The sequence below is a fragment of the Panthera leo genome, chromosome B1 (assembly GCF_018350215.1).
Source record: "Panthera leo isolate Ple1 chromosome B1, P.leo_Ple1_pat1.1, whole genome shotgun sequence".
Taxonomy (NCBI): Eukaryota; Metazoa; Chordata; class Mammalia; order Carnivora; family Felidae; genus Panthera; species Panthera leo.
In genome coordinates, this window is record NC_056682.1 from 164,567,686 (window position 1) to 164,591,785 (window position 24,100).

General features: G+C 40.9%; 1 protein-coding gene across 1 annotated transcript; it reads left to right on the top strand.

Moving 5' to 3' along the window:
- The first annotated feature begins 343 nt into the window (after positions 1-343).
- CNGA1 (cyclic nucleotide gated channel subunit alpha 1) lies at positions 344-20,852 on the top strand. The gene is made up of 8 exons (XM_042934034.1): positions 344-459; positions 1,325-1,450; positions 2,897-2,959; positions 7,005-7,046; positions 7,136-7,246; positions 8,930-9,037; positions 9,793-9,899; positions 19,438-20,852. Exons 1-8 carry the CDS (start codon positions 353-355, stop codon positions 20,850-20,852), a joined length of 2,079 nt encoding a protein of 692 aa, XP_042789968.1. The 5' UTR covers positions 344-352.
- Positions 20,853-24,100: the final 3,248 nt, after the last annotated feature.

Sequence of the window (24,100 nt, forward strand, 5' to 3'; positions counted from 1 at the left end):
TCTCTCTCTCTCTCTCTCTCTGCCCCTCCCCTGCTTGTGCTCTGTCTCTCTCTCAAAAATAAAAATAAACATTAAAAGAAAAAGCTGTGGTAAATCCAAAATTAAGAAAAAAAAGTTTACACCTCTGATATATTCTTGAATTAAAAAAAAAATACACAAAAAAACTGGCTAGTGGTAATGAAGGGCTTAGGCCACATCTATATTCTATTAGAGAATAAGTCCTATATATAACTGGAAATAAAATTATGATGAGAGCCTTAGATGAATGGTAGAGTGAAACTTTTGATTGTATATGTAAATATATAGTCTTTCTACTAAGAAGACTTTTTTCTCCCCAGATATTCAACTAACCATGAAGAAAAATATTATCAATACACGGTTCTCTTTTATAAACGTTCCCAATGTGATTGTTCCAGATATTGAAAAGGAAATAAGGAGGATGGAAAATGGAGCATGCAGGTAAATCCATGCATTGTTAATACCAGCCACCGCTAATAAATTTAACTAGGCTTGATTTCAGTTTAACTTTTAATTTGTGACTTTACCCTTTGTAATTTATTTGATTTTGTGAATGTGTTTATACTTTGGAACAGCATAACTTGTCTCACAAGTGAACAGAGATATTATTGTGGTGATTATTTAGAAGCACTTATGCCAGGCCTTTTCTCATGGGACATTTCAAATCTAAAGGGGTGGCATTGCCATAGATGAATGTGAAAATAATAGTGTGATATGCTGAATGTTTTAGAAGTATAATTTAAAGTGGCCACCCCATGAATGCATAGACATTTATACACATATATTGCATTTATTTTTCGTGGAAAGAAATGTTATTACAGGTTAGTCCATGCAAATGTATAATGTGACCTAAAAACATAGATATCATACTTTTTATTTGATAAATATTAACGTTAATCAATGCGTCAAGTAATAGAAATATGGAAGACCTAGAAAGTGGTTTCTCAACTACAATTCAGTAGTATGCACTGAATTATGTATATATTCTATCTAATTCCATGTATTCTAGAAGTTCTCATTTCCCTCTAATTAAAATGGGGGTAGGGGCACTCGGGTGACTCAGTTGGTTGAGCATCTGACTCTTGATTTTGGCTCAGGTCTTGATTTCAGGGTCATGGGATACAGCCCCACATTGGGCTCCGTGCTGGGTGTGAGGCCCACTTAAAAAAAAAGAAAAAGCGTCATATGTTAATTTGAGAGGGAAGGAGAAAAGATGAGGCAGTGGTCCTCCTAATGAGAAACGTTATTCCTTCGTAATAATTTAAAACATTGATCTAATTCACCTCTGCCTCCTATTGGACTGTAGCTCCTTTTCTGATGATGATGATGATGATGACGACAGTGCCTCCATGTTTGAAGAGTCAGAGAATGAAACCCCCCATGCAGGGGATTCCTTTAGAAATAACTCACACAGAAGGGGACCAACACAGAGGTGAGCAGTATAATCTATCCCTCCGTATCTCTTTCTAAGCTATTATTTAGAGGAAAGAATGGTATTCTAATCCTCCATTTAGTGGGCTTGGCAATGCTCCTGCTACCCAGCCACTGTGCAGGATCTCAGGAGTAACTTGCTACTTATTCTTTTCCTCTCGTGGAAAGCACAGGCTGATGATTATCGATGCCCACGGGGCTTTGAGTCACAAACACTCTTGCTGATCATTTCCCTTGAGACTGGTCTCTGCCCCTTTAGAACCTGATGCCTCAGTCCTCTCTGACTTCCTCTGCCTTTCTGATCCTTCTTTCAGGGCCCTGAGGCAATGGTATGTGGGAAGGGTTGGCTGTCATCCTCTGAAATGCTGTATCCCATTTGCCCCTACTTTCAGGGAAGTCGAGCACAGGAGTGAGTAGCTAGAACAGAAAAGCTAAAAATCCTTAGGTAGGAAATGAAGCACTCATGAGAACTTCACACACGTGCCTCTAAGGGTGTGGGCACGAATGTGATTTTGGTGTGGATCAGGAGTTCCCATATTGTGGGACATATTTACTTTTTCTTTGCTTTTTCTCCCTCCTTTTTTCCTCTCTCTTTATTTCTGCTTCCACCAACAACCTTCAGTTTCCCCAGTGTTTTTTATTTGTCTTTTCTTCTCTTCCAATCTTCTCTGACAATCTAAGTCTTAGATGTCTTGCTGGCATCCAAGTTGCCTCACTTGACGCCATGGAGGATGCTAATTTTGGGTGCTAGCATTGATTGATAGGTGTTTACTAATCACTTTGGTTCATCACATTGATATTTAGCAATTCAAGCTTCATGGAGGCTCTATATTTTCAAAATTTGTCTAGACAATAGTTAGTAACTGAAGATAATTTGTTCTTGAAAAAAATTTTTGTAATGTTTATTTATTTTTGAGAGAGAGAGAGAGAGACAGAGCATGAATGGGGGAGGGGCATAGAGAGAGGGAGATGCAGAATCCCAAGCAGGCTCCAGGCTCTGGGCTGTGTGCACAGAGCCCAACACAGGGCTCGAATCCACCAACCGCAAGGTCATGAACTGCAAGATCGTGAACAGAGAGATCATGACCCGGGCCAAAGTCGGCTGCTACACTGACTGAGCCACCCAGATGCCCTGATAATTTGTTCTTTAAGACTTCTTGGGGCACCTGGGTGGCTCAGTCAGTTAAGCATCTGACTCTTGAGTTTGGCTCAGGTCATGATCTCATGGTTTGTGAGTTCAAGCCCTACGTCAGGCTCTGCACTGAAGGCATGGAGCCTGCATGGGATTCTCTCTCTCTCCCTCTATCTCTGTCCCTCCCCTGCTCATGCTCTCTCTCTCTTAAAATAAATAAACATTAAAAAAACAATTTTTTAAAAAAGACTGTTCTTTAATGGCATTATGCAGATGGTAACTATTATGATTTCACTGTACTTTTTCATTTTCCAGGGAGCACTACCTGCCTGGTGCCATTGCACTTTTCAACGTTAACAACAGCAGCAATAAGGAGCAGTAAGTACATTTACAATAGAAAACCAAAGCTTTGCTCTTAAAGAACACCAGTAAAATGTAGGAATATATCTGAATCTGCTATAGAGGAGAACTTTATTAGGAAAACTCTATTTAATGCAATGGCAATGGTATTCTATTATTTTGTCATGTGGTTATTTACTTCTGAAAAATGTGGCTACCCATATTAAAAGCAGCATGTATTTATGTATGTATGTGTGTTTAAATACATATAGAAAACCATGTCTCCTGTGTAAATGCAGTTGCCCCACCTGGTGGACAAAAATAAGTGAAATATCAGTAATCCTTTCCATTCTGAGCCAGTGTGCCTTAGGTCGATTCCTCAGGAGACGATCTCTGAGAAGGGAGTTAGGGGAGCAGAACGGGGCAGAGGGAGAAGTTGAACTTCAGAGAATAGAGTTGATATGCCATGCGATCCCATGGGAAACTCTAGAGCAGGGATGGCCCTTCAGAGTTGTGTCATAGTTAGGCAGTAGAACCGGGCCTTTACCCTCATGCACACTGTAGTCATAGTCACCCTTATTCCTGATGGATTTCAGCCCCTTGTCACTGTGCCTTTCTTGAGTTATAGCTGCCGTATTTGTCCATTTACCACTAAAACTGGGCTGGAGAACACCAAAGGCACCAGAGTGGATCATCTATGTGCCAAATACATCCCCCTCGCCCACTCTAACACAGCAACACTATCTAGTTCTGATTAAAGAACTTGCCTCATGCCTTGCATGAGGGGCCTAAAGTGACTGGGGAGCAGTCATAGCTTAATGTTTAATGGGACACCTACCGTGTTCCCTGGAAGACACGTGACCTATCTGGAAGCCTTTAGATCCACAGAGCAGAAAGTTGTGAGAATGAGAAGCACACATTTCCTATGTGAATCACTCCTACTTCAACTCCTTGGTTCCCAGACCCATGCATGGCCATTTCCTTTTCCACACAAAAGGGATGACTGGGCACTGCTTGGAGCTGTGACATTAGAAAGATTAACTTTACCATTGTCTTTCAAGGTCACTTCTAAGGAGGGCTATGATATAGACATAGCCCATTTTGGCTTGTATCCTGATGTCAAGCTGACCCATTCATCGACCAGATCATTGATGATGACCTGTCCTGTAAGACCCACACATACAGCCCTGGTGGAGAGTTGAAGAGTAGGAGCTGATGCAATGGTGGTAGATGACATGACAGAAGGGTAGTGAGCACCTGCTCAATCCCAGATATACCAATTCATCATGTGATAGATTGCTGTACAACCTCATGACTTGTTAGTTCTGACAGAATCCAACTCATGGTCAACAGTCATCTTCTGTTCCATGGTTAGTCAGTCCTCTTTCAAGGCCCTATTAACATGATGCCATTGATATAGTGGACCAATGTGACGCTCCAAGGAATGTCCAGATAGTCCAGGTCCCTCTAGGCTGTGTCATGACATTAAGCAGGACAGATAACATAGCCCTGGAAGAGACTATAAATGTGCCATTTTCCATCCCATAACTATTTCAGATCCTCTTCCCTGATAGTGATAAAAAAAAAAAAGTAACACTGTCACTGTCACAGTCACTGTGACTGGCCCAGAACTTTAGGTGTATGGTTTAGATAGCACAAATGCATTGTTTTTCACATTTGCCACAGGAGCCACAATTGGGGCTGCTATGTGCTTGATTTTCAGTAGTCTACTGCCATTCATGAGTATCCATGTGAATTTTGTAGGGACAAGACATTGAATTAAATGTGGGGACTACCACCCCTGCATGCATTAGGTCTCTAAGGGTCTCATTTTCTTTCCCTCCTGTTTAGGATGCAATATTGTTTTCGGCCAGCAGGTAGGAGGCAGCTTGAGAGCTTCCACTTGGCCCTCCCCCTTATGATAGCTCTTACTCTACAAGTTAAGGAACTAGTAGGGATAAGGGTTCTGCCAATGACCAAATATATGCATCCACTTACATTCCAGTTAACATTGAAGAACTGGAGAAATGACCACAATAGGGGTCCTTAGATCCAGTGGAAACCCCCTAAATTGTAAATCATACAGGATTCTGTTATTAGTAGGTCACCATATGCTGCCCCCCACTTTAATGGGAAGCATGATGACGCTTCAATCCCTGGGTCTCAATAACAGCTTGGGTCTTTTGCCAAACAGTCTTTAATGTATCTAGGTACTCCCTCTTCTCCCAGCGTATAGTCACCTATGTAAGTGACCATGGGTTTTCTCTGGGGAAAGACTGGGGAAATCATTACTGAGTATACTGGTCAGGGTGTTTGCAGAGTCTTTCTTTAATGGGGGCTTGGCTCCCTCTTCAGTCAGTGGTTTCATTTCTGAGAACTGGCTCAGGTTTAGAAACTACTCATAAGGTTGTGACTTTTTATCTGGTTAAGTTGCCTTCAACCTCTTAATCATCCATACCTGATATGTTTTCATTGTATACATTAAACAGTACCCCAACAAACCAAAAGGATGCCCATCTATCTAGGAATACAGTATATAATTAACTTCTTCTATAGCTGTCTATGAGTTAAGCCCTCTGGCTACCATGCTCACCTTCATGATAATTATAATTATTGGACCCATCTCTCCTCTGATGTGTAAGCACTGCCACCGATCTCTTATTCCCAGGTTCTGTCATCTCAGTTGCTCTCAGGGAACCCAGTTTTGCACCCAGTTCAGCATCTCCCACTACCAGCTCTGGCGTATAGAGGACAATACCACCGAGTTTCTTAATGATGCTGGTGCACCTCTCACCAGCATATTCCTTATCATTTTTGTGTCCTCTGAGCTCTCTTAGGGACCATAGTCAGTTGGTGGGCTATCTTCCTTACTTGGTATGTCCACTTCAGCACATCACTTCTCTCAGTCTCCCTGATACCTTCCTCCACCGTCTGTCATGGCACTTTGTAATTTCTATTACACTTAGCACAAATCATCATTTTTTCTGAGCTTCTGAGAGCCATCCCAGCAGTGTGTTGGCACCATTTCCATGGATCTGGGCTAGGGTGTTGAAGCCTATAACACAAGAATATGCTGTCATGGCAATAAATTCTCCCTTGTCCAGTTTTATGTTCTGTTCCCCTTTGTACGTGACAGTCTTAGGTGCCAAGCCCCACGTCTTTATCTAATTTATTTCATATTTCTCTTCAATAGCAGCATTCTACTTTTCCTGGGCTATTGATATGCAGACTAAATTCACTTGTACATTTGCACCTGAAAATTTTCTTCCTTTTAGTGTCCTCACTCTTCTCAACCACTCCAACTCTTACCCATGCTTTGAGGCCTAGCCCTATCTCCCTTTAACATCCTCTGACTACCCTAGTGGTAATGCAATGCCTGTTCATTCATGTCTGAATAATAAACTTTCCCAAGACATCTGACCCAACAATGGCAGCCTGTTTTGACCGTAGGTCTGCCTGACTCCAGAATCCATTCTTCAGCTAATAGAACCAACTGAAAGAAGGAGCCTCAAATCGCATAATCTCCACTGCAGAAGAAATTGTATATAGAGAAAAGGTGATCTCAAATTCAGTGAATGATTCTAAGAATTGGGATTCCACTGTGTGGAGTTTTTTGACTACTCATAAAAAATTGCTTTAGTCAGGATTACCCTTCTAAAGAAAATTGATGGCATTTTCTTGAAATTCTCCAAGCTCTTACTCAATAATAAATATAAGTGATATCAAGAAGCTTACATTTTAAATAATAATTTTTTTTTGTACACATGGAGACTTTTTGAAAGTACACTCTTGGGGGTTGTTGTTTTCTAAATTTCCCTTGTTGGGTTTATGCCTTTATCCACCTCCCTTGTCTTCAATTTTCCATGTGTACTAACCCAGGAATGTTTGTTTGTTTGTTTTATTATGTAGGTGTAGGTCTATTTTTTATAACTCTCCATTAGAAGACCAGATTTCTAGTTCTTAGCACGCGGGCAGGTCTCTGAAGACAAGGTTCAGATTTCTTGCTCAATAGAGAGGGAAGTAAATAAGAATGGAAGTCAGGATGTAATTTGATTGTGTGACTTAGATATTATTTCTTCTTTAGAGAACCAAAAGAAAAAAAGAAAAAGAAGAAAGAAAAGAAGAGGTAAGTTAGGCTTTGGCATGAATGATCCCAGATTTTTCGGCCCATAAAATTTTCATATTTTATTACTGACTACATCTCTCACTTTTCAGCAAGTCAGATGATAAAAATGTAAATAAAAAGGACTCAGAGAAGAAAAAGAAGAAAGAAAAGGAAAAAGAGAAGAAAAAGAAAGAGGAGAAAGGCAAAGATAAGAAAGAAGAGTAAGTGTTTTTACCGGCATTGAAATTAGGAATGAATTTGTAATGGATTTTGGATGCAAGGATAATTTCCTAAAAGTTTATAATTATGAAACCTTGTGTAAAAGACTAAATAGATTGTTATCTAATGGGAATTAATTTTGTTTTCTTACTTCCTTAAAGTGACCAATGGTAGTTTTATTCTTACTTTTCTCATCAAGACTTTTCAATGTTATGGTTAACTGACTTCCTCAAGTCCTGGTGAAGATAAATTTACCATTCGGAGATATTTGGATTTCAAGAGAATTAGGTTTCTAGGGTCTTACCATTAATTTTTTTAAATTGAAATAAAAATTTAATAATTTTACTAACATTTTTGAGTAATAAATACTGTATGGCAAATACTCCAAAGTAAGCTAGTCTCCTTGCAAAAGCCATGCTTAATTCTGAGAGCAGGACAGGGCGCCTGGGTGGCTCAGTCAGTTAAGGGTCTGACTTGCACTTGGGTCATGATCTCGCAGACTTTGAGTTCCAGCCCCGCATTGGGTTCTGTGCTGACAGCTCAGAGCCTGGACCCTGCTTCTGATTCTGTGTTTCTTTCTCTCTTTGTCTTTCTCTCTCTCTCAAAAATAAGGAAACATTAAAAAAAAAATTCTGAGCTCAGTACAAATGCTTATTAAAACTCCAACCATTTGCAAGATCTTTTGTAAGCAAACATTTGAGGGTTAGAATTTCATAAGGGTGAGGCTGAATGATATTTTTCAAAACTATCTTTTTACTTTTTATTAAAGGGGAAATTGTTTTCTAAGCTTAAAGAAAACTCTTTTTCTTTACCAGATAATATTCACTTATTTGTGCCTGCTAGAAAGCCATTGAAGTTCTTACAAAGGAAAAAGTCCTTTGCAGTATAGGCTTGGGGTGCCTGGCTGGCTCAGTCAGTAGAGGGGGCGACTCTTCCTCTCAGGTTGTTAAGTTCAAGCTCCACACTGGGTGTAGAGATTATTTAAAAATAATATCTTTAAAAACAAAAAAAATAAAAACCAACCCCTCTCCCCAAACCCAATAGAGGCTTGATACTAGGCAATTAAAAAAAATTTTCCATTTGATGATATATTTCCTTCCTTCCTTCCTTCCTTCCTTCCTTCCTTCCTTCCTTCCTTCCTTCCTTCTTCCTTCCACCTCCTATTGCCTCTTCATCCTTCATAGATGCTTATGAACAAGTACCTTTTATTAGATTGTGTTACAGTCTTCTTTCCACACAGATGAGAGCTCCCTCTCACAGTGTAGTTCCTGATTATTTTGTTACCTGGTAGGAAAAGTGGTAACACCACCATTCTCTCACCACCTACAACCTACCAAAGAAGTCTATGGAATATTCAGAATCTGGCATGATCTGTGCCATTATTCCTTTTCAGTGGCTGAATTGATGGAAGTATCTGCAGCATCGCAGTAAAACAAGGCTTTAATAAAAGTCTAATGTAAGGTTTAATGTAAGACTAATAATTTGACCATCTATCCAGCCCTCACTAGGCAATTGCTGATGTCTAATACACTCATGCCAAGCTAATCTTCTCCCTGGAGGGTGAGCTTCTCCAGCTTAGTTCTGTTTCATTAATTGTGGATAATGGACATAACCATATTTAATATGTGAAATAAAGATTTTCTTGTTTCTTGGTAACCTTCTACTTCATTTCAAATTGCTGCTAGGGAGAAGAAAGAAGTCACAGTTATCGATCCCTCAGGAAACACATACTACAACTGGCTGTTTTGCATCACTTTACCTGTCATGTACAACTGGACTATGATTATTGCAAGGTATCTATATATTTTTGTGGATCTCAATTTGCTTCTAGTTTCTGAGTTAACTGACGTAATGGTTTGGTCCAGAGCTCTTCAGGACATACATCCTTTCTCCATCTCAGGTTGTAAAGAGAGGTTATGTTATTCTCGATGTGTTTTCCTGACATCAGGAGAAGATGTATTGGTTCCCAGTATACTTGGAAATCCAGTACTGGAATGAAGTGTGGGGGGATAGTTTTAAACTTTTGATTGCTGAGTCGTTTTATTAGAATTTTGGGAGAAACTTTATTTTTGTGGCCTAAGAAAAAAACATTGCCAGGAGTGGAAAAAGATAAAAAATTTAGGTTGTTTTAGAGCAAGATATGTTTCTCAGGTATGTCTATGGTTCTCTGTCTTTTAGATAGTAAACATCTCAGCAACCCAGGACCAAGCACAATTCCTGGAAGCATTTTGGGTACAGATAGTCAATAAGAACCTGGTTATCAATGTGTATAAGCCAATATATTTTGACATTAGCTTGAGGCCATTTATTCTTATTTGATGTTTCCACAAAGCGAACTAGTGTAATCGAAAGAATGTTGGAATTCAGACGCATGAGAAAACTAAATCAAACCATTCAGATTCGGAAAAGCTGTGGTTGATTAAATGGACTCTAAGGACCCTCTCAGCCTTAGTGCATTATACCTCTTACCATGATAAAAAGTATACAGAGAAGACTTTTACTTAAACTGGCTCCCAGTTCATTTTATTTACATGTTTTTCTTTTACAGAGCATGTTTTGATGAACTTCAGTCTGATTACTTAGAATATTGGCTCATTTTTGATTACCTATCAGACATAGTCTATCTTCTTGATATGTTTGTACGAACAAGGACAGGTAAATACGTTCAGCTTCGGATATTTTGCCATGTTGTGTTTTTATCTCTATAGTATAATTTGAAATTTAAAACAAATTTTTTTTTTTAACGTTTATTTATTTTTGAGACAGAGAGAGACAGAGCATGAATGGGGGAGGGTCAGAGAGAGGGAGACACAGAATCTGAAACAGGCTCCAGGCTCTGAGCTGTCAGCACAGAGCCTGACGCAGGGCTCGAACTCACTGACTGCGAGATCGTGACCTGAGCCAGTCGGCCGCTTAACTGACTGAGCCACCCAGGTGCCCCTGAAATTTTTTAATTCAAGTCTTCTTCAAAATAAGCTCACAGATCTATTTTAGAAGAAAAAGCACTGTTGGAAACAAGAATAGCATATATTCACCCACAAGCTTAGGCTACTCCAACGGATTCAGGTTACTTGGCAATATTTTGAATGTGGATTGGTGGCTTTCCTCCATTATCTTGTTCATTGGTTTTATGCCAGTGGGAGGAATAGAGAGAACAGAAATATTGTGCCAGCTCTGTGGTGAAAAGGTAATTGCTACCTCACAGAGAGATTCCATGAAGAGGCATGGGGAGAAATCAGTGTATCCGGCACAGCTGTATTAGACATTATAACAGTACATACATCCTTTTTTTATTTTATTTTATTTTCTTTTCTTTTATTTTATTTTATTTTATTTTTTTTTTTTCAATATATGAAATTTATTGTCAAATTGGTTTCCATACAACACCCAGTGCTCATCCCAAAAGGTGCCCTCCTCAATACCCCTCACCCACCCGCCTCTCCCTCCCACCCCCCATCAACCCTCAGTTTCTTCTCAGTTTTTAAGAGTCTCTTATGCTTTGGCTCTCTCCCACTCTAACCTCTTTTTTTTTTCTTCCCCTCCCCCATGGGTTTTTGTTAAGTTTCTCAGGATCCACCTAAGAGTGAAAACATATGGTATCTGTCTTTCTCTTAGCATCACACCCTCCAGTTCCATCCACGTTGCTACAAAGGGCCATATTTCATTCTTTCTCATTGCCACGTAGTACTCCATTGTGCATATAAACCACAATTTCTTTATCCATTCATCAGTTGATGGACATTTAGGCTCTTTCCATAATTTGGCTATTGTTGAGAGTGCTGCTATAAACATTGGGGTACAAGTGCCCCTATGCATCAGTACTCCTGTATCCCTTGGGTAAATTCCTAGCAGTGCTACTGCTGGGTCATAGGGTAGGTCTATTTTCAATTTTTTGAGGAACTTCCACACTGTTTTCCAGAGTGGCTGCACCAATTTGCATTCCCACCAACAGTGCAAGAGGGTTCCCGTTTCTCCACATCCTCTCCAGCATCTATAGTCTCCTGATTTGTTCATTTTGGTCACTCTGACTGGCGTGAGGTGGTATCTGAGTGTGGTTTTGATTTGTATTTCCCTGATGAGGAGTGACGTTGAGCATCTTTTCATGTGCCTGTTGGCCATCCAGATGTCTTCTTTAGAGAAGTATCTATTCATGTTTTCTGCCCATTTCTTCACTGGGTTATTTGTTTTTCGGGTGTGGAGTTTGGTGAGCTCTTTATAGATTTTGGATACTAGCCCTTTGTCCAATATGTCATTTGCAAATATCTTTTCCCATTCCGTTGGTTGCCTCTTAGTTTTGTTGGTTGTGTCCTTTGCTGTGCAGAAGCTTTTTTTCTTGATGAGGTCCCAGTAGTTCATCTTTGCTTTTAATCCCCTTGCCTTTGGGGATGTGTCAAGTAAGAAAAATTGCTACGGCTGAGGTCAGAGAGGTCTTTTCCTGCTTTCTCCTCTAGAGTTTTGATGGTTTCCTGTCTCACATTCAGGTCCTTTATCCATTTTTAGTTTATTTTTTGTGAATGGTGTGAGAAAGTGGTCTAGTTTCAATCTTCTGCAAGTAGCTGTCCAGTTCTCCCAGCACCATTTGTTAAAGAGACTGTCTTTTTTCCATTGGATGTTCTTTCCTGCTTTGTCAAAGATTAGTTGGCCATACGTTTGTGGGTCTAGTGCTGGGGTTTCTATTCTATTCCATTGGTCTGTGTATCTGTTTTTGTGCCAATACCATGCTGTCTTGATGATTACAGCTTTGTAGTAGAGGCTAAAATCTGGGATTGTGATGCCTCCTACTTTGGTCTTCTTCTTCAAATTTACTTTGGCTATTGGGGGCCTTTTGTGGTTCCATATGAATTTTAGGATTGCTTGTTCTAGTTTTGAGAAGAATGCTGGTGCAATTTTGATTGGGATTGCATTGAATGTGTAGATAGCTTTGGGTAGTATTGACATTTTGACAATATTTATTCTTCCAATCCATGAGCATGGAATGTTTTTCCATTTCTTTATATCTTCTTCAATTACCTTCATAAGCTTTCTATAGTTTTCAGCATACAGATCTTTTACATCTTTGGTTAGATTTATTCCTAGGTATTTTATGCTTCTTGGTGCAATTGTGAACGGGATCAGTTTCTTTATTTATCTTTCTCTTGCTTCATTTTTAGAGTATAAGAATGCAACTGATTTCTGTACATTGATTTTGTATCCTGCAGCTTTGCTAAATTCATGTAGCAGTTCTAGCAGACTTTTGGTGGAGTCTATCAGGTTTTCCACGTATAATATCATGTCATCTGCAAAAAGTGAAAGCTTAACTTCATCTTTGCCAATTTTGATGCCTTTGATTTCCTTTTGTTGTCTGATTGCTGATGCTAGAACTTCCAACACTATGTTAAACAACAGCGGTGAGAGTGGACATCCCTGTTGTGTTCCTGATCTCAAGGAAAACGCTCTCAGTTTTTCCCCATTGAGGATGATGTTAGCTGTGGGCTTTTCATAAATGGCTTTTATGATCTTTAAGTATGTTCCTTCTATCCCGACTTTCTCGAGGGTTTTTACTAAGAAACGTTGCTGAATTTTGTCAAATGCCTTTTCTGCATCGATTGACAGGATCATATGGTTTTTATCTTTTCTTTTATTAATGTGATGTATCACATTGATTTGTGAATGTTGAACCAGCCCTACATCCCAGGAATGAATCCCACTTGATCATGGTGAATAATTCTTTTTATATGCTGTTGAATTCGATTTGCTAGTATCTTATTGAGAATTTTTGCATCCATATTCATCAGGGATATTGGCCTGTAGTTCTCTTTTTCTATTGGGTCTCTGTCTGGTTTAGGAATCAAACTAATACTGGAATCATAGAATGAGTCTGGAAGTTTTCCTTCCCTTTCTATTTCTTGGAATAGCTTGAGAAGGATAGGTATTATCTCTGCTTTAAACGTCTGGTAGAACTCCCCTGGGAAGCCATCTGGTCCTGGACTCTTATTTGTTGGGAGATTTTTGATGACCGATTCAATTTCTTCACTGGTTATGGGTCTGTTCAAGCTTTCTATTTCCTCTTGATTCAGCTTTGAAAGTGTGTGGGTGTTTAGGAATTTGTCCATTTCTTCCAGGTTGTCCAGTTTGTTGGCATATAATTTTTCATAGTATTCCCTGATAATTGCTTGTATTTCTGAGGGATTGGTTTTAATAATTCCATTTTGATTCATGATTTTATCTATTTGGGTCATCTCCCTTTTCTTTTTGAGAAGTCTGGATAGAGGTTTACCAATTTTGTTAATTTTTTCAAAAAAACAACTCTTGGTTTCGTTGATCTGCTCTACAGTTTTTTTAGATTCTATATTGTTTTTTCTGCTCTGATCTTTATTATTTCTCTCCTTCTGCTGGGTTTAGGCTGTCTTTGCTGTTCTGCTTCTATATCCTTTAGGTGTGCTGCTAGATTTTGTATTTGGGGTTTTTCTTGTTTCTTGAGATAGGCCTGGATTGCAATGTATTTTCCTCTCAGGACTGCCTTCACTGCATCCCAAAGCGTTTGGATTGTTGTATTTTCATTTTCATTTGTTTCCATATATTTTTTAATTTCTTCTCCAAATGCCTGGTTGACCCACTCATTCTTTAGTAGGGTGTTCTTTAACCTCCATGCTTTTGGAGGTTTTCCAGACTTTTTCCTGTCGCTGATTTCAAGCTTCATAGCATTGTGGTCTGAAAGTATGCATGGTATGATTTCAATTCTTGTAAACTTATGAAGTGCTGTTTTGTGACCCAGTATGTGATCTATCTTGGAGAATGTTCCATGTGCACTCAAGAAGAAAGTATATTCTGTTGCTTTGGGATGAAGAGTTCTAAATATATCTGTCAAGTCCATCTGATCCAATGTATCATTCAGGGCCCTTGTTTCTTTATTGACCATGTGTCTAGATGATCTATCCATTTCTGTAAGTGGGGTGTTAAAGTCCCCTGCAATGACCACATTCTTATCAATAAGGTTGCTTATGTTTATGAGTAATTGTTTTATATATTTGGGGGCTCCTGTATTCGGCACATAGACATTTATAATTGTTAGCTCTTCCTGATGGATAGATCCTGTGATTATTATATAATGCCCTTCATCTCTTATTACAGCCTTTTTTTTTTTTTTAACGTTTTTATTTATTTTTGAGACAGAGAGAGAGAGAGCATGAACGGGGTAGGGTCAGAGAGCGGGAGACACAGAATCCGAAACAGGCTCCAGGCTCCGAGCTGTCAGCACAGAGCCCGACGCGGGGCTTAAACTCACGGACCGCGAGATCATGACCTGAGCTGAAGTTGGCCGCTTAACCGACTGAGCCACCCAGGCGCCCCTATTACAGCCTTTAATTTAAAGTCTAGTTTGTCTGATATAAGTATGGCTACTCCAGCTTTCTTCTGACTTCCAGTGGCATGATAAATAGTTCTCCATCCCCTCACTCTCAATCTGAAGGTGTCCTCAGGTCTAAAATGAGTCTCTTGTAGACAGCAAATAGATGGGTCTTGTTTTTTTATCCATTCTGATACCCTGTGTCTTTTGGTTGGCGCATTTAGTCCATTTACATTCAGTATTATTATAGAAAGATATGGGTTTAGAGTCATTGTGATGTCCGTAGGTTTCATGCTTGTAGTATAGTCTCTGATATTTTGTCTCACAGGATCCCCCTTAGGATCTCTTGTAGGGCTGTTTTAGTGGTGACGAATTCCTTCAGTTTTTGTTTGTTTGGGAAGACCTTATCTCTCCTTCTATTCTAAATGACAGACTTGCTGGATAAAGGATTCTCGGCTGCATATTTTTTTCTGTTCCTCACATTGAAGATTTCCTGCCATTCCTTTCTGGCCTGCCAGGTTTCAGTAGAGAGATCGGTCACGAGTCTTATAGGTCTCCCTTTATATGTTAGAGTGCGTTTATCTCTAGCTGCTTTCAGAATTTTCTCTTTATCCTTGTATTTTGCCAGTTTCACTATGATATATCGTGCAGAAGATCTATTCAAGTTACGTCTGAAGGGAGTTCTCTGTGCCTCTTGGATTTCAATGCCTTTTTCCTTCCCCAGATCAGGGAATTTCTCAGCTATTATTTCTTCAAGTACACCTTCAGCACCTTTCCCTCTCTCTTCCTCCTCTGGAATACCACTTATGGGTAGATTATTTCTCTTTAGTGCATCACTTAGTTCTCTAATTTTCCCCTCATACTCCTGGATTTTTTTATCTCTCTTTTTCTCAGCTTCTTCTTTTTCTATAATTTTGTCTTCTAGTTCACCTATTCTCTCCTCTGTCTCTTCAATCCGAGCCATGGTTGTCTCCATTTTATTTTGCAGCTCATTAATAGCATTTTTTAGCTCCTCCTGGCTGTTCCTTAGTCCCTTGATCTCTGTAGCAAGAGATTCTCTGCTGTCCTTTATACTGTTTTCAAGCCCAGCGATTAATTTTATGACTATTATTCTAAATTCACTTTCTGTTATATTGTTTAAATCGGTTTTGATCAGTTCGTTAGCTGTCGTTATTTCCTGGAGGTTTTTTTGAGGGGAATTCTTCCGTTTCGTCATTTTGGATCGTCCCTGGAGTGGTGTGGGACTGCGGGGCACTTCCCCTGTGCTGTCTTGGATAACTTGCGTTGGTGGGCGGGGCCGCAGTCAGATCTGAAGTCTGCCCCCAGCCCACCGCTGGGGCCACAGTCAGACTGTTGTGTACCTTCTCTTCCCCTCTCCTAGGGGCAGGATTCACTGTGGGGTGGCGTGGCCTGTCTGGGCTACTTGCACACTGCCAGGCTTGTGGTGCTGGGGATCTGGCGTATTAGCTGGGGTGGGTAGGCAAGGTGCACGGGGGCAGGAGGGGCAGCCTTAGCTCACTTTTCCTTTGGAGATCTGCTTCGGGAGGGGCCCTGTGGCACCGGGAGGGAGTCAGACTCGCTGGAGGGATGGATCCGCAGAAGCACCGCGAGTTGGGTGTTTGTGTGGTGCAAGCAAGTTCCCTGGCAGGAACCGGTTCCCTTTGGGATTTTGGCTGGGGGATGGGCAAGGTAGATGGCGCTGGCGAGTGCCTTTGTTCCCCGCCAAGCTGCGTTCTGTTGTACGGGGCTCAACAACTCTCCCTCCCGTTGTCCTCCAGCCCTCCTGCTCTCCGAGCAAAGCTGTTAACTTATAACCTTCCAGCTGTTAAGTCCTGCTTGCTGTCCGAACACACTCCATCCGGCCCCTCTGCTTTTGCAAGCTAGACTTGGGGCCTCTGCTTGGCCAGCGGGCCGCCCCTCCACCCCTCCGCCCCGGCTCCCTCCTGCCAGTCCTTGTAGCGCGCACCGCCTCTCTGCCCTTCCTACCCTCTTCTGTGGGCCTCTCATCTGCTCTTGGCTCTGGAGACTCCATTCTGCTAGTCTTCTGGCGGTTTTCTGGGTTATTTAGGCAGGTGTAGGTGGAATCTGAGTGATCAGCAGGATGCGGTGAGCCCAGCGTCCTCCTACACTGCCATCTTTCCCCCCATCCTTTTTTTAAAAAATATAATTTATTGTCAAATTGGCTAACATGCAGTGTGTAAAGTGTGCTCTTGGTTTTTGGGGTAGAGTCCCGTGGTTCATTGCTTATATACAATACCCACTGGTCATCCCAACAAGTGACCTCCTCATTACCCATTTTCCCCTTCCCCCCATCAACCCTCAGTTTGTTCTCTGTATTTAATAGTCTCTTATGCTTTGTTTCCCTCCCTCTCTGTTTGTAACTAATTTTTCCCCCTCCCCTTCCCCCATGGTCTTCTGTTAAGTTTCTCAAGATCCACATATAAGTGAAAGCATATGATATCTGTCTTTGCCTGAGTGACTTATTTCACTCAGCATAACACCTTCCAATTCCATCCACGTTGCTACAAATGGCATGATTTCATTCTTTCTCATTGCCAAGTAGTATTCCATTGTATATATAAACCACATCTTTATCCATTCATCAGTTGTTGGACATTTAGGTTTTATCTATAATTTGGCTATTGTTGAAAGTGCTGCTATAAACATTGGGGTACAAGTGCCCCTATGCATCAGCACTCCTGTATGGGTAAATTCCCATTGGGTAAATTCCTAGTAGTGCTATTGCTGGGTCATTGGGTAGTTCTATTTTTAATTTTTTGAGGAAACTCCACACTGTTTTCCAGAGTGGCTGCACCAGTTTGCATTCCCACCAGCAATGCAAGAGGGTTCCTGTTTCTCCACATCCTCACCAGCATCTATAGTTTCCTTATTTGTTCATTTTAGCCACTCTGTGATGAGGTGGTATCAGTGTGGTTTTGATTTGTATTTCCCTGATGATGAGTGATGTTGAGCATCTTTTCATGTGTCTCTAGGCCATCTGGATGTCTTCTTTGGAAAAGTGTCTATTCATGTCTTTTGCCCATTTCTTCACTGGATTATTTGTTTTTCAGGTGTTGAGTTTGGTAAGTTCTTTATTGATTTTGGATACTAACCCTTTATCCGATATGTCATTTGCAAATATCTTTTCCCATTCCACTGGTTGCCTTTTAGTTTTGTTGATTGTTTCCTTTGCAGTGCAGAAGCTTTTATCTTGATGAGGTCCCAATAGTTCATTTTTGCTTTTAATTCACTTGTCTTTGGAGATGTGTCGAGCAAGAAATTGCTGCAGCTGAGGTCAAAGAGGTTTTTTCCTGCTTTCTCATCTAGGGTTTTGATGGTTTCCTGTCTCACATTTAGGTCTTTCATCCATTTTGAGTTTATTTGTGTGTGTGGTGTAAGAAAGTGGTCTAGTTTCATTCTTCTGCATGTAGCTGTCCAGTTCTCACAGCACCATTTGCTAAAGAGACTGTCTTTTTTTCCATTGGATACTCTTTCTTGCTTTGTCAAAGCTTATTTGGCCATATGTTTGTGGGTCTAGTTCTGGGGTTTCTATTCTATTCCATTGGTCTGTTTTTGTGCCAATACCGTACTATCTTGATGATTACAGCTTTGTAGTAGAGGCTAAAGTCTGGGATTGTGATGCCTCCCACTTTGGTTTTCTTTTTCAACATTACTTTGGCTATTTGGGGTCTTTTGTGGTTCCATACAAATTTTAGGATTGCTTGTTCTAGCTTTGAGAAGAATGCTTGTGCAATTTTGATTGGGATTGCATTGAATGTGTAGATAGCTTTGGGTAGTATTGACATTTTAACAATATTTATTCTTCCAATCCATGAGCATGGAATGCTTTTCCATTTCTTTGTGTCTTCTTCAATTCCCTTCGTAAGCTTTCTATAGTTTTCAGCATACAGATCTTTTACATCTTTGGTTAGGTTTATTCCTAGGTATTTTATGGTTCTTGGTGCAATTCTGAATGGGATCAGTTTCTTGATTTCTCTTTCTAACAGTACACACATCCTTAACTCAACTTTGTGGTCATGGTGAGGCATTACTGACCAGGGAGCAGGATCTGATAGCTTCCCACTTAAATATGCTTTTTCAGTAGGTATAAGCTTACTGTTTCTACACTGCTGTCTACATTCAAAGGTAACCACTGTACAGAGAATAGCATTTAAGGATCATTATGTAAAATAGGGACGTGTTGTAAATCCCAGTGTGCTGGAGCAATGTTCCTGTTATTCTGTCCTAGTCACAGCTCTGGTGGCCAGTATAGAAAGGGGAACAAATTCTTTCCTTGATAAAATGTATCAGAATGCTAAAAGTCACGGCCTACTGTGTTAACATCGGAGAAGGGAAGATCCCAGATGTCTAAGGAAGCCTGAGGGATAAGAGGGCTAGAGAAAATGAATCTTTGAAAGAAATTTATTCTTCACATTGATGGGACAAGCAAGAATACACATAATACACAGTAAGGCAGGTACCCCAATTTCAAGGGTGGGGCTAGGATTCTGGGAAGAGAGTGGTGTATGGCTTTAGGCACAAGAGCTGGGGTGTTTTAGAAAACTTCCCAAGAACACTGTTCTTGGTTTTACGTGCATAGACAGGCTGGATCCAGAGAGAATTGCAGATATACATTGTATGGAATCTCTCACTTTGCACTTACAAAGTTTTATTTTTTATTTCTGCAAAATAATATTTTCCGTAGCCATATGTTGATTGGTACTCATATCTGATTGCATTGCTAAAAGCATTTTTACTGGAAATGAAGTTTTGTTTTGAACTCAGTGAAGTTCACTGAGGGTTATTTTAGAAAAAATTCATAATGGCATAAAAGTGAAAAACATTAAAAAATTTTTTTTTCTATTTTAGGTTACTTGGAACAAGGACTGCTGGTAAAGGAAGAGGTTAAACTCATAGAGAAATATAAATCAAACTTGCAATTTAAACTTGATTTTATATCACTGATACCAACTGATCTGCTGTATTTTAAGCTAGGGTGGAACTATCCAGAAATTAGATTGAACAGACTGTTAAGGATCTCTCGGATGTTTGAATTCTTCCAGAGAACAGAAACGAGAACAAACTACCCAAACATCTTCAGGATTTCTAATCTTGTTATGTATATTGTCATCATTATCCACTGGAATGCATGTGTGTACTTCTCTATTTCCAAAGCTATTGGATTTGGAAATGACACATGGGTGTATCCTGATGTTAATGATCCTGAATTTGGCCGTTTGGCTAGAAAATATGTGTACAGCCTTTACTGGTCTACACTGACTTTGACCACAATTGGTGAAACACCACCTCCTGTGAGGGATTCTGAGTTTGTCTTTGTGGTGGTTGATTTCTTAATCGGAGTGTTAATTTTTGCTACCATCGTTGGTAACATAGGTTCTATGATTTCCAACATGAATGCTGCCAGAGCAGAATTTCAAGCAAGAATTGATGCAATCAAGCAGTATATGCATTTTCGAAATGTAAGCAAAGATATGGAAAAGAGAGTTATTAAATGGTTCGACTATCTGTGGACCAACCAAAAAACGGTTGATGAGAGAGAAGTCTTGAAGTATCTACCCGATAAGCTGAGAGCAGAGATCGCCATCAACGTTCACTTAGACACGTTAAAAAAAGTGCGTATTTTTGCGGACTGTGAAGCTGGTCTATTGGTGGAGTTGGTCTTGAAATTACAGCCCCAAGTCTACAGTCCTGGAGATTACATTTGCAAGAAAGGGGATATCGGGCGAGAGATGTACATCATCAAGGAGGGGAAACTGGCTGTGGTGGCAGATGATGGAATCACTCAGTTTGTGGTATTGAGTGATGGTAGTTACTTTGGTGAGATCAGCATCCTTAACATTAAAGGTAGCAAAGCCGGCAATCGAAGAACAGCCAATATTAAAAGCATTGGCTACTCAGATCTCTTCTGTCTCTCAAAAGATGACCTCATGGAAGCTCTGACTGAGTACCCAGATGCCAAAACTATGTTAGAAGAGAAAGGAAGGCAAATCCTGATGAAAGATGGCCTGCTGGATATAAATGTCGCAAATGCTGGAAGTGATCCTAAGGATCTTGAGGAGAAGGTCACCAGAATGGAGGGGTCCGTAGACCTCTTGCAAACGAGGTTTGCTCGGATCCTGGCGGAGTATGAGTCAATGCAGCAGAAACTGAAGCAAAGACTCACTAAGGTCGAGCGATTTCTGAAACCACTTCTTGACACAGAATTTTCAGCTCTTGAAGGATCTGGAGTTGAAAGTGGGCCCATGGACTCCACCCAGGACTGAAAAGCTGGTTGTTAACAAGGACATGCCTCATGATCCTTTTGGTGATGTTATTAGGCCACTCTAATTTGGAAGAAGAGGAAGATTCAGCTGGGGGAGTTTTCCATAAGGAAAATGTGCTTTGGTGCAGGGCACAAGGCCCACATACTCACTTGCGAGGTACTGTGATTAAAGAATCATCGTACTTAGGATTTTTCAGAATGGATAGTGTGCAAAGATATAGAATGATTGTCAGTCTCTATATCTTCTGATCTTTTTCATGTATGTTCCTTTTGTGTAATATGCTTTATAAAAGTGAATAAGCATCCCTCACTTTCAGGCATTTTTGGATCACTGAGGAGCAACTGGGAATTACCATGTACATCATGTTCAGGGTACCATTTTGAAAAGAATTACAAGGCAGTAAAGTAAAATAAATCCTAAAATGAATACTCTTTATCTGATCATTTAGTAGGGAGTTTAGGATCTTACAGAGCTTCAGAGTCATTTTAAGGATCATTTAGTAGGGAGTTTAGGATCTTACAGAGCTTCAGAGTCATTTTAAGGGTAGTAATCATTGTACTTTTGGACTTGGGAAGCGTGGTTAAGAGAAACTTCTTACGATAAAAACATGACAAATTAGACTTCACATATATATGCTAATATATAAATATGTAACATTAAAAATCATAAAATGTAGGAATTTTTTATAATAAATTTTTTAAAATTTCTCTGATTCTTTTTTTAATTAAAAAAATTTTTTTGAATGTTTATTTTTGAGAGAGAGAGAGAGAGAGAGAGAGAGACAGAGCATGAATGGAGGAGGGGCAGAGAGAGAGGGAGACACAGAATCCGAAGCAGGCTCCAGGCTCTGAGCCCGACACGGCTCGAACTCAGAGCCATGAGATCATGACCTGAGCCAAAATCGGACGCTCAACCGACTGAGCCACCCAGGCGCCCCAAAATTTCTCTGATTCTTAAGGCCTGACAGCAATGACTACTATCTTCCTTATCTGACTGGCCAGCAATAAAAAAAGGGATACAAATAATTCTATTGCTGGGTGATTAACAAAGGAAATTGTTGTAATGTTAGAAAAGGAGATCTGAAAGTTCAATGGCAGCTTCTTAGAAATTCAGAATCTCAGGCCCTACCCTAGACCTACTGGATTAGAATCTACTTTTTAGCAAGACCCTTGGGTGAGTCATACCTACATTAAAGCTTGAGAAGCACCTAATTAGACAACCAGGAAGGAGTTAATGGGATTGTTTTAGAAATTTCAGAACAGGGAACTGTATGAGAAGTGTGTGGTTGTGGAAGACATTGCTAATCAGTCATACAGCTCTCTATTGCTTAACCCATGTGGTTCAAAAGTTCTTCTTAACACAGATCTCTGGAATTGATATAAAATTTCTATCTCTGCCTATAATAATATGGCTTGACATGACATCTTGTTAATTTGACATTTCAAATACTTATATGGACCTTGATCAGTGTATGTCTATGGTAGAGTTTATTCTGTTCTACCAAAAAGGATATTCATTGAACTATGCATGGTATTTGCAGTCTTATGTTGCCATTTTACATGTTATTTGTTCAATATCACCCAGCAAGTGTTTCTTCACTAGAGAGGAAATGGCTGGTTCTGGAGTGGGTGGGTTGTAATTAGAATGTAATATGGTTTCTGAGTGAGACAAGTACTCTTTTTACTCTCTCTTTTTCCATATTTTTAATACTCCTTCTCCTTCACACACATTTTATTCTTTGTGCTCCTTGTTGCCTGTTATAAAAACCTCTAAGGCATTGCAAAGAGACTTGATTTAGTAAGATAAGATGGCTCAGGGCCGGGGCGCCTGGGAGGCTCAGTCGGTTAAGCATCTGACTTCAGCTCAGGTCATGATCTCACGGTTTGTGAGTTTGAGCCCTGCATCGGGCTCTGTGCTGACAGCTCAGAGCCTGGAGCCTGCTTCGGATTCTGTGTCTCCCTCTCTCTGTTCCCCCACCACTCGCACTCTCTCTCTCGCTCTCTCAAAAATAAAGATAAAAAAAAAAAATAAAAAAAGATGGCTCAGGGTCTGGTTCCCAAGGAGAAGCAGCTCCAGTCACAGCATCCAGGAGGGTGGGTACATCGAGTCTGATCTGGGCTAGAGACACCCATTCTGATTTGATGACCTCGGACCCAAAGCTCTGTAAGTCTTTCTGATGCTTCGATTGGACAGGTGGCAGATTCTTGGTACTGTTATGCCCAGAATTCGTGATCCCCAAAGACCACTAGGGAGCCGAGTCCGATGCAAAAGCAAAAGAACCTTTATTCGAGCTAGCTCGAGCTCAATCCCCTACCTGCACCGACGCAGCGGTGAGATACCAGGGAGAGAGAGCGAGTTTCAAAAGGACAAAGGTTTTATTGGGGCCCAGGGGCAGTTGGTGAGGTAACGGCTGTGGCCTCAGCCGATTGGCTGGGGAAGGGTCCGAGTCCTGTTAGACAGGTGAGGGGGGGGGTTACTCAAGGGGAGGAGGTGTGGTCAAGGTGAAGGACACAGAACAAGATGGAGTCGGCCGGCGTAGGCCCGCCCTTTCATTCCCCCCTTGTCATGTAACTTACGGACCCAATCATGGGTCCGGCTGCATTTATGGTGACAAGGGGAACAGAGTTTAGAAGTTTACGCCAAGTTCTGGGAAGCATGTGTCCCTGGGGTGGCTCTGGGAGGTCTAATTAAGTATTGTCCCTGAGCTGGTATCTATGATCTGCCAGGTGATGTTTTGGGGGGTGTGGGGACTCCCGGTAGCATGAGCAATGACAAGCAGAGTTAACAGAGTTACCAATATTAGGTGGGTCGAATGTGCTGTAGCTTGAGCTTGAGCTTGAGCGGGTTGTGTTGGTCCCGACTGATGGCCCATCGCGTGACGAAGTCCTTCCGGATCGAGGAGGGGTCCGCTGGCCGAACGTGGGTGTGATGGACCCAGGTCGCGATGCCGTCTACTTTGAGAGCGGTGGGGGTTGTCAGCACTACAATGTAGGGTCCCTTCCAGCGCGGCTCGAGAGTCTCTCGGTGGTGCCTCTTGACATAGACCCAGTCTCCCGGCTTGTACTGATGAGGTGTCAGGGTCTGGCCAGCCTCGTAGATGGCACGGAGGCGCGGCCAAATGTCCTCGTGCGCCCTCTGGAGCCCTCTCAAGGAAAGAAAAAGTTCTTGATCTTTAAACTCTGCAAGAAGTTCAGCTCGAAGGCTGGGAATAACAGGGGGTGGCCTGCCAAACATGATCTCGTAGGGAG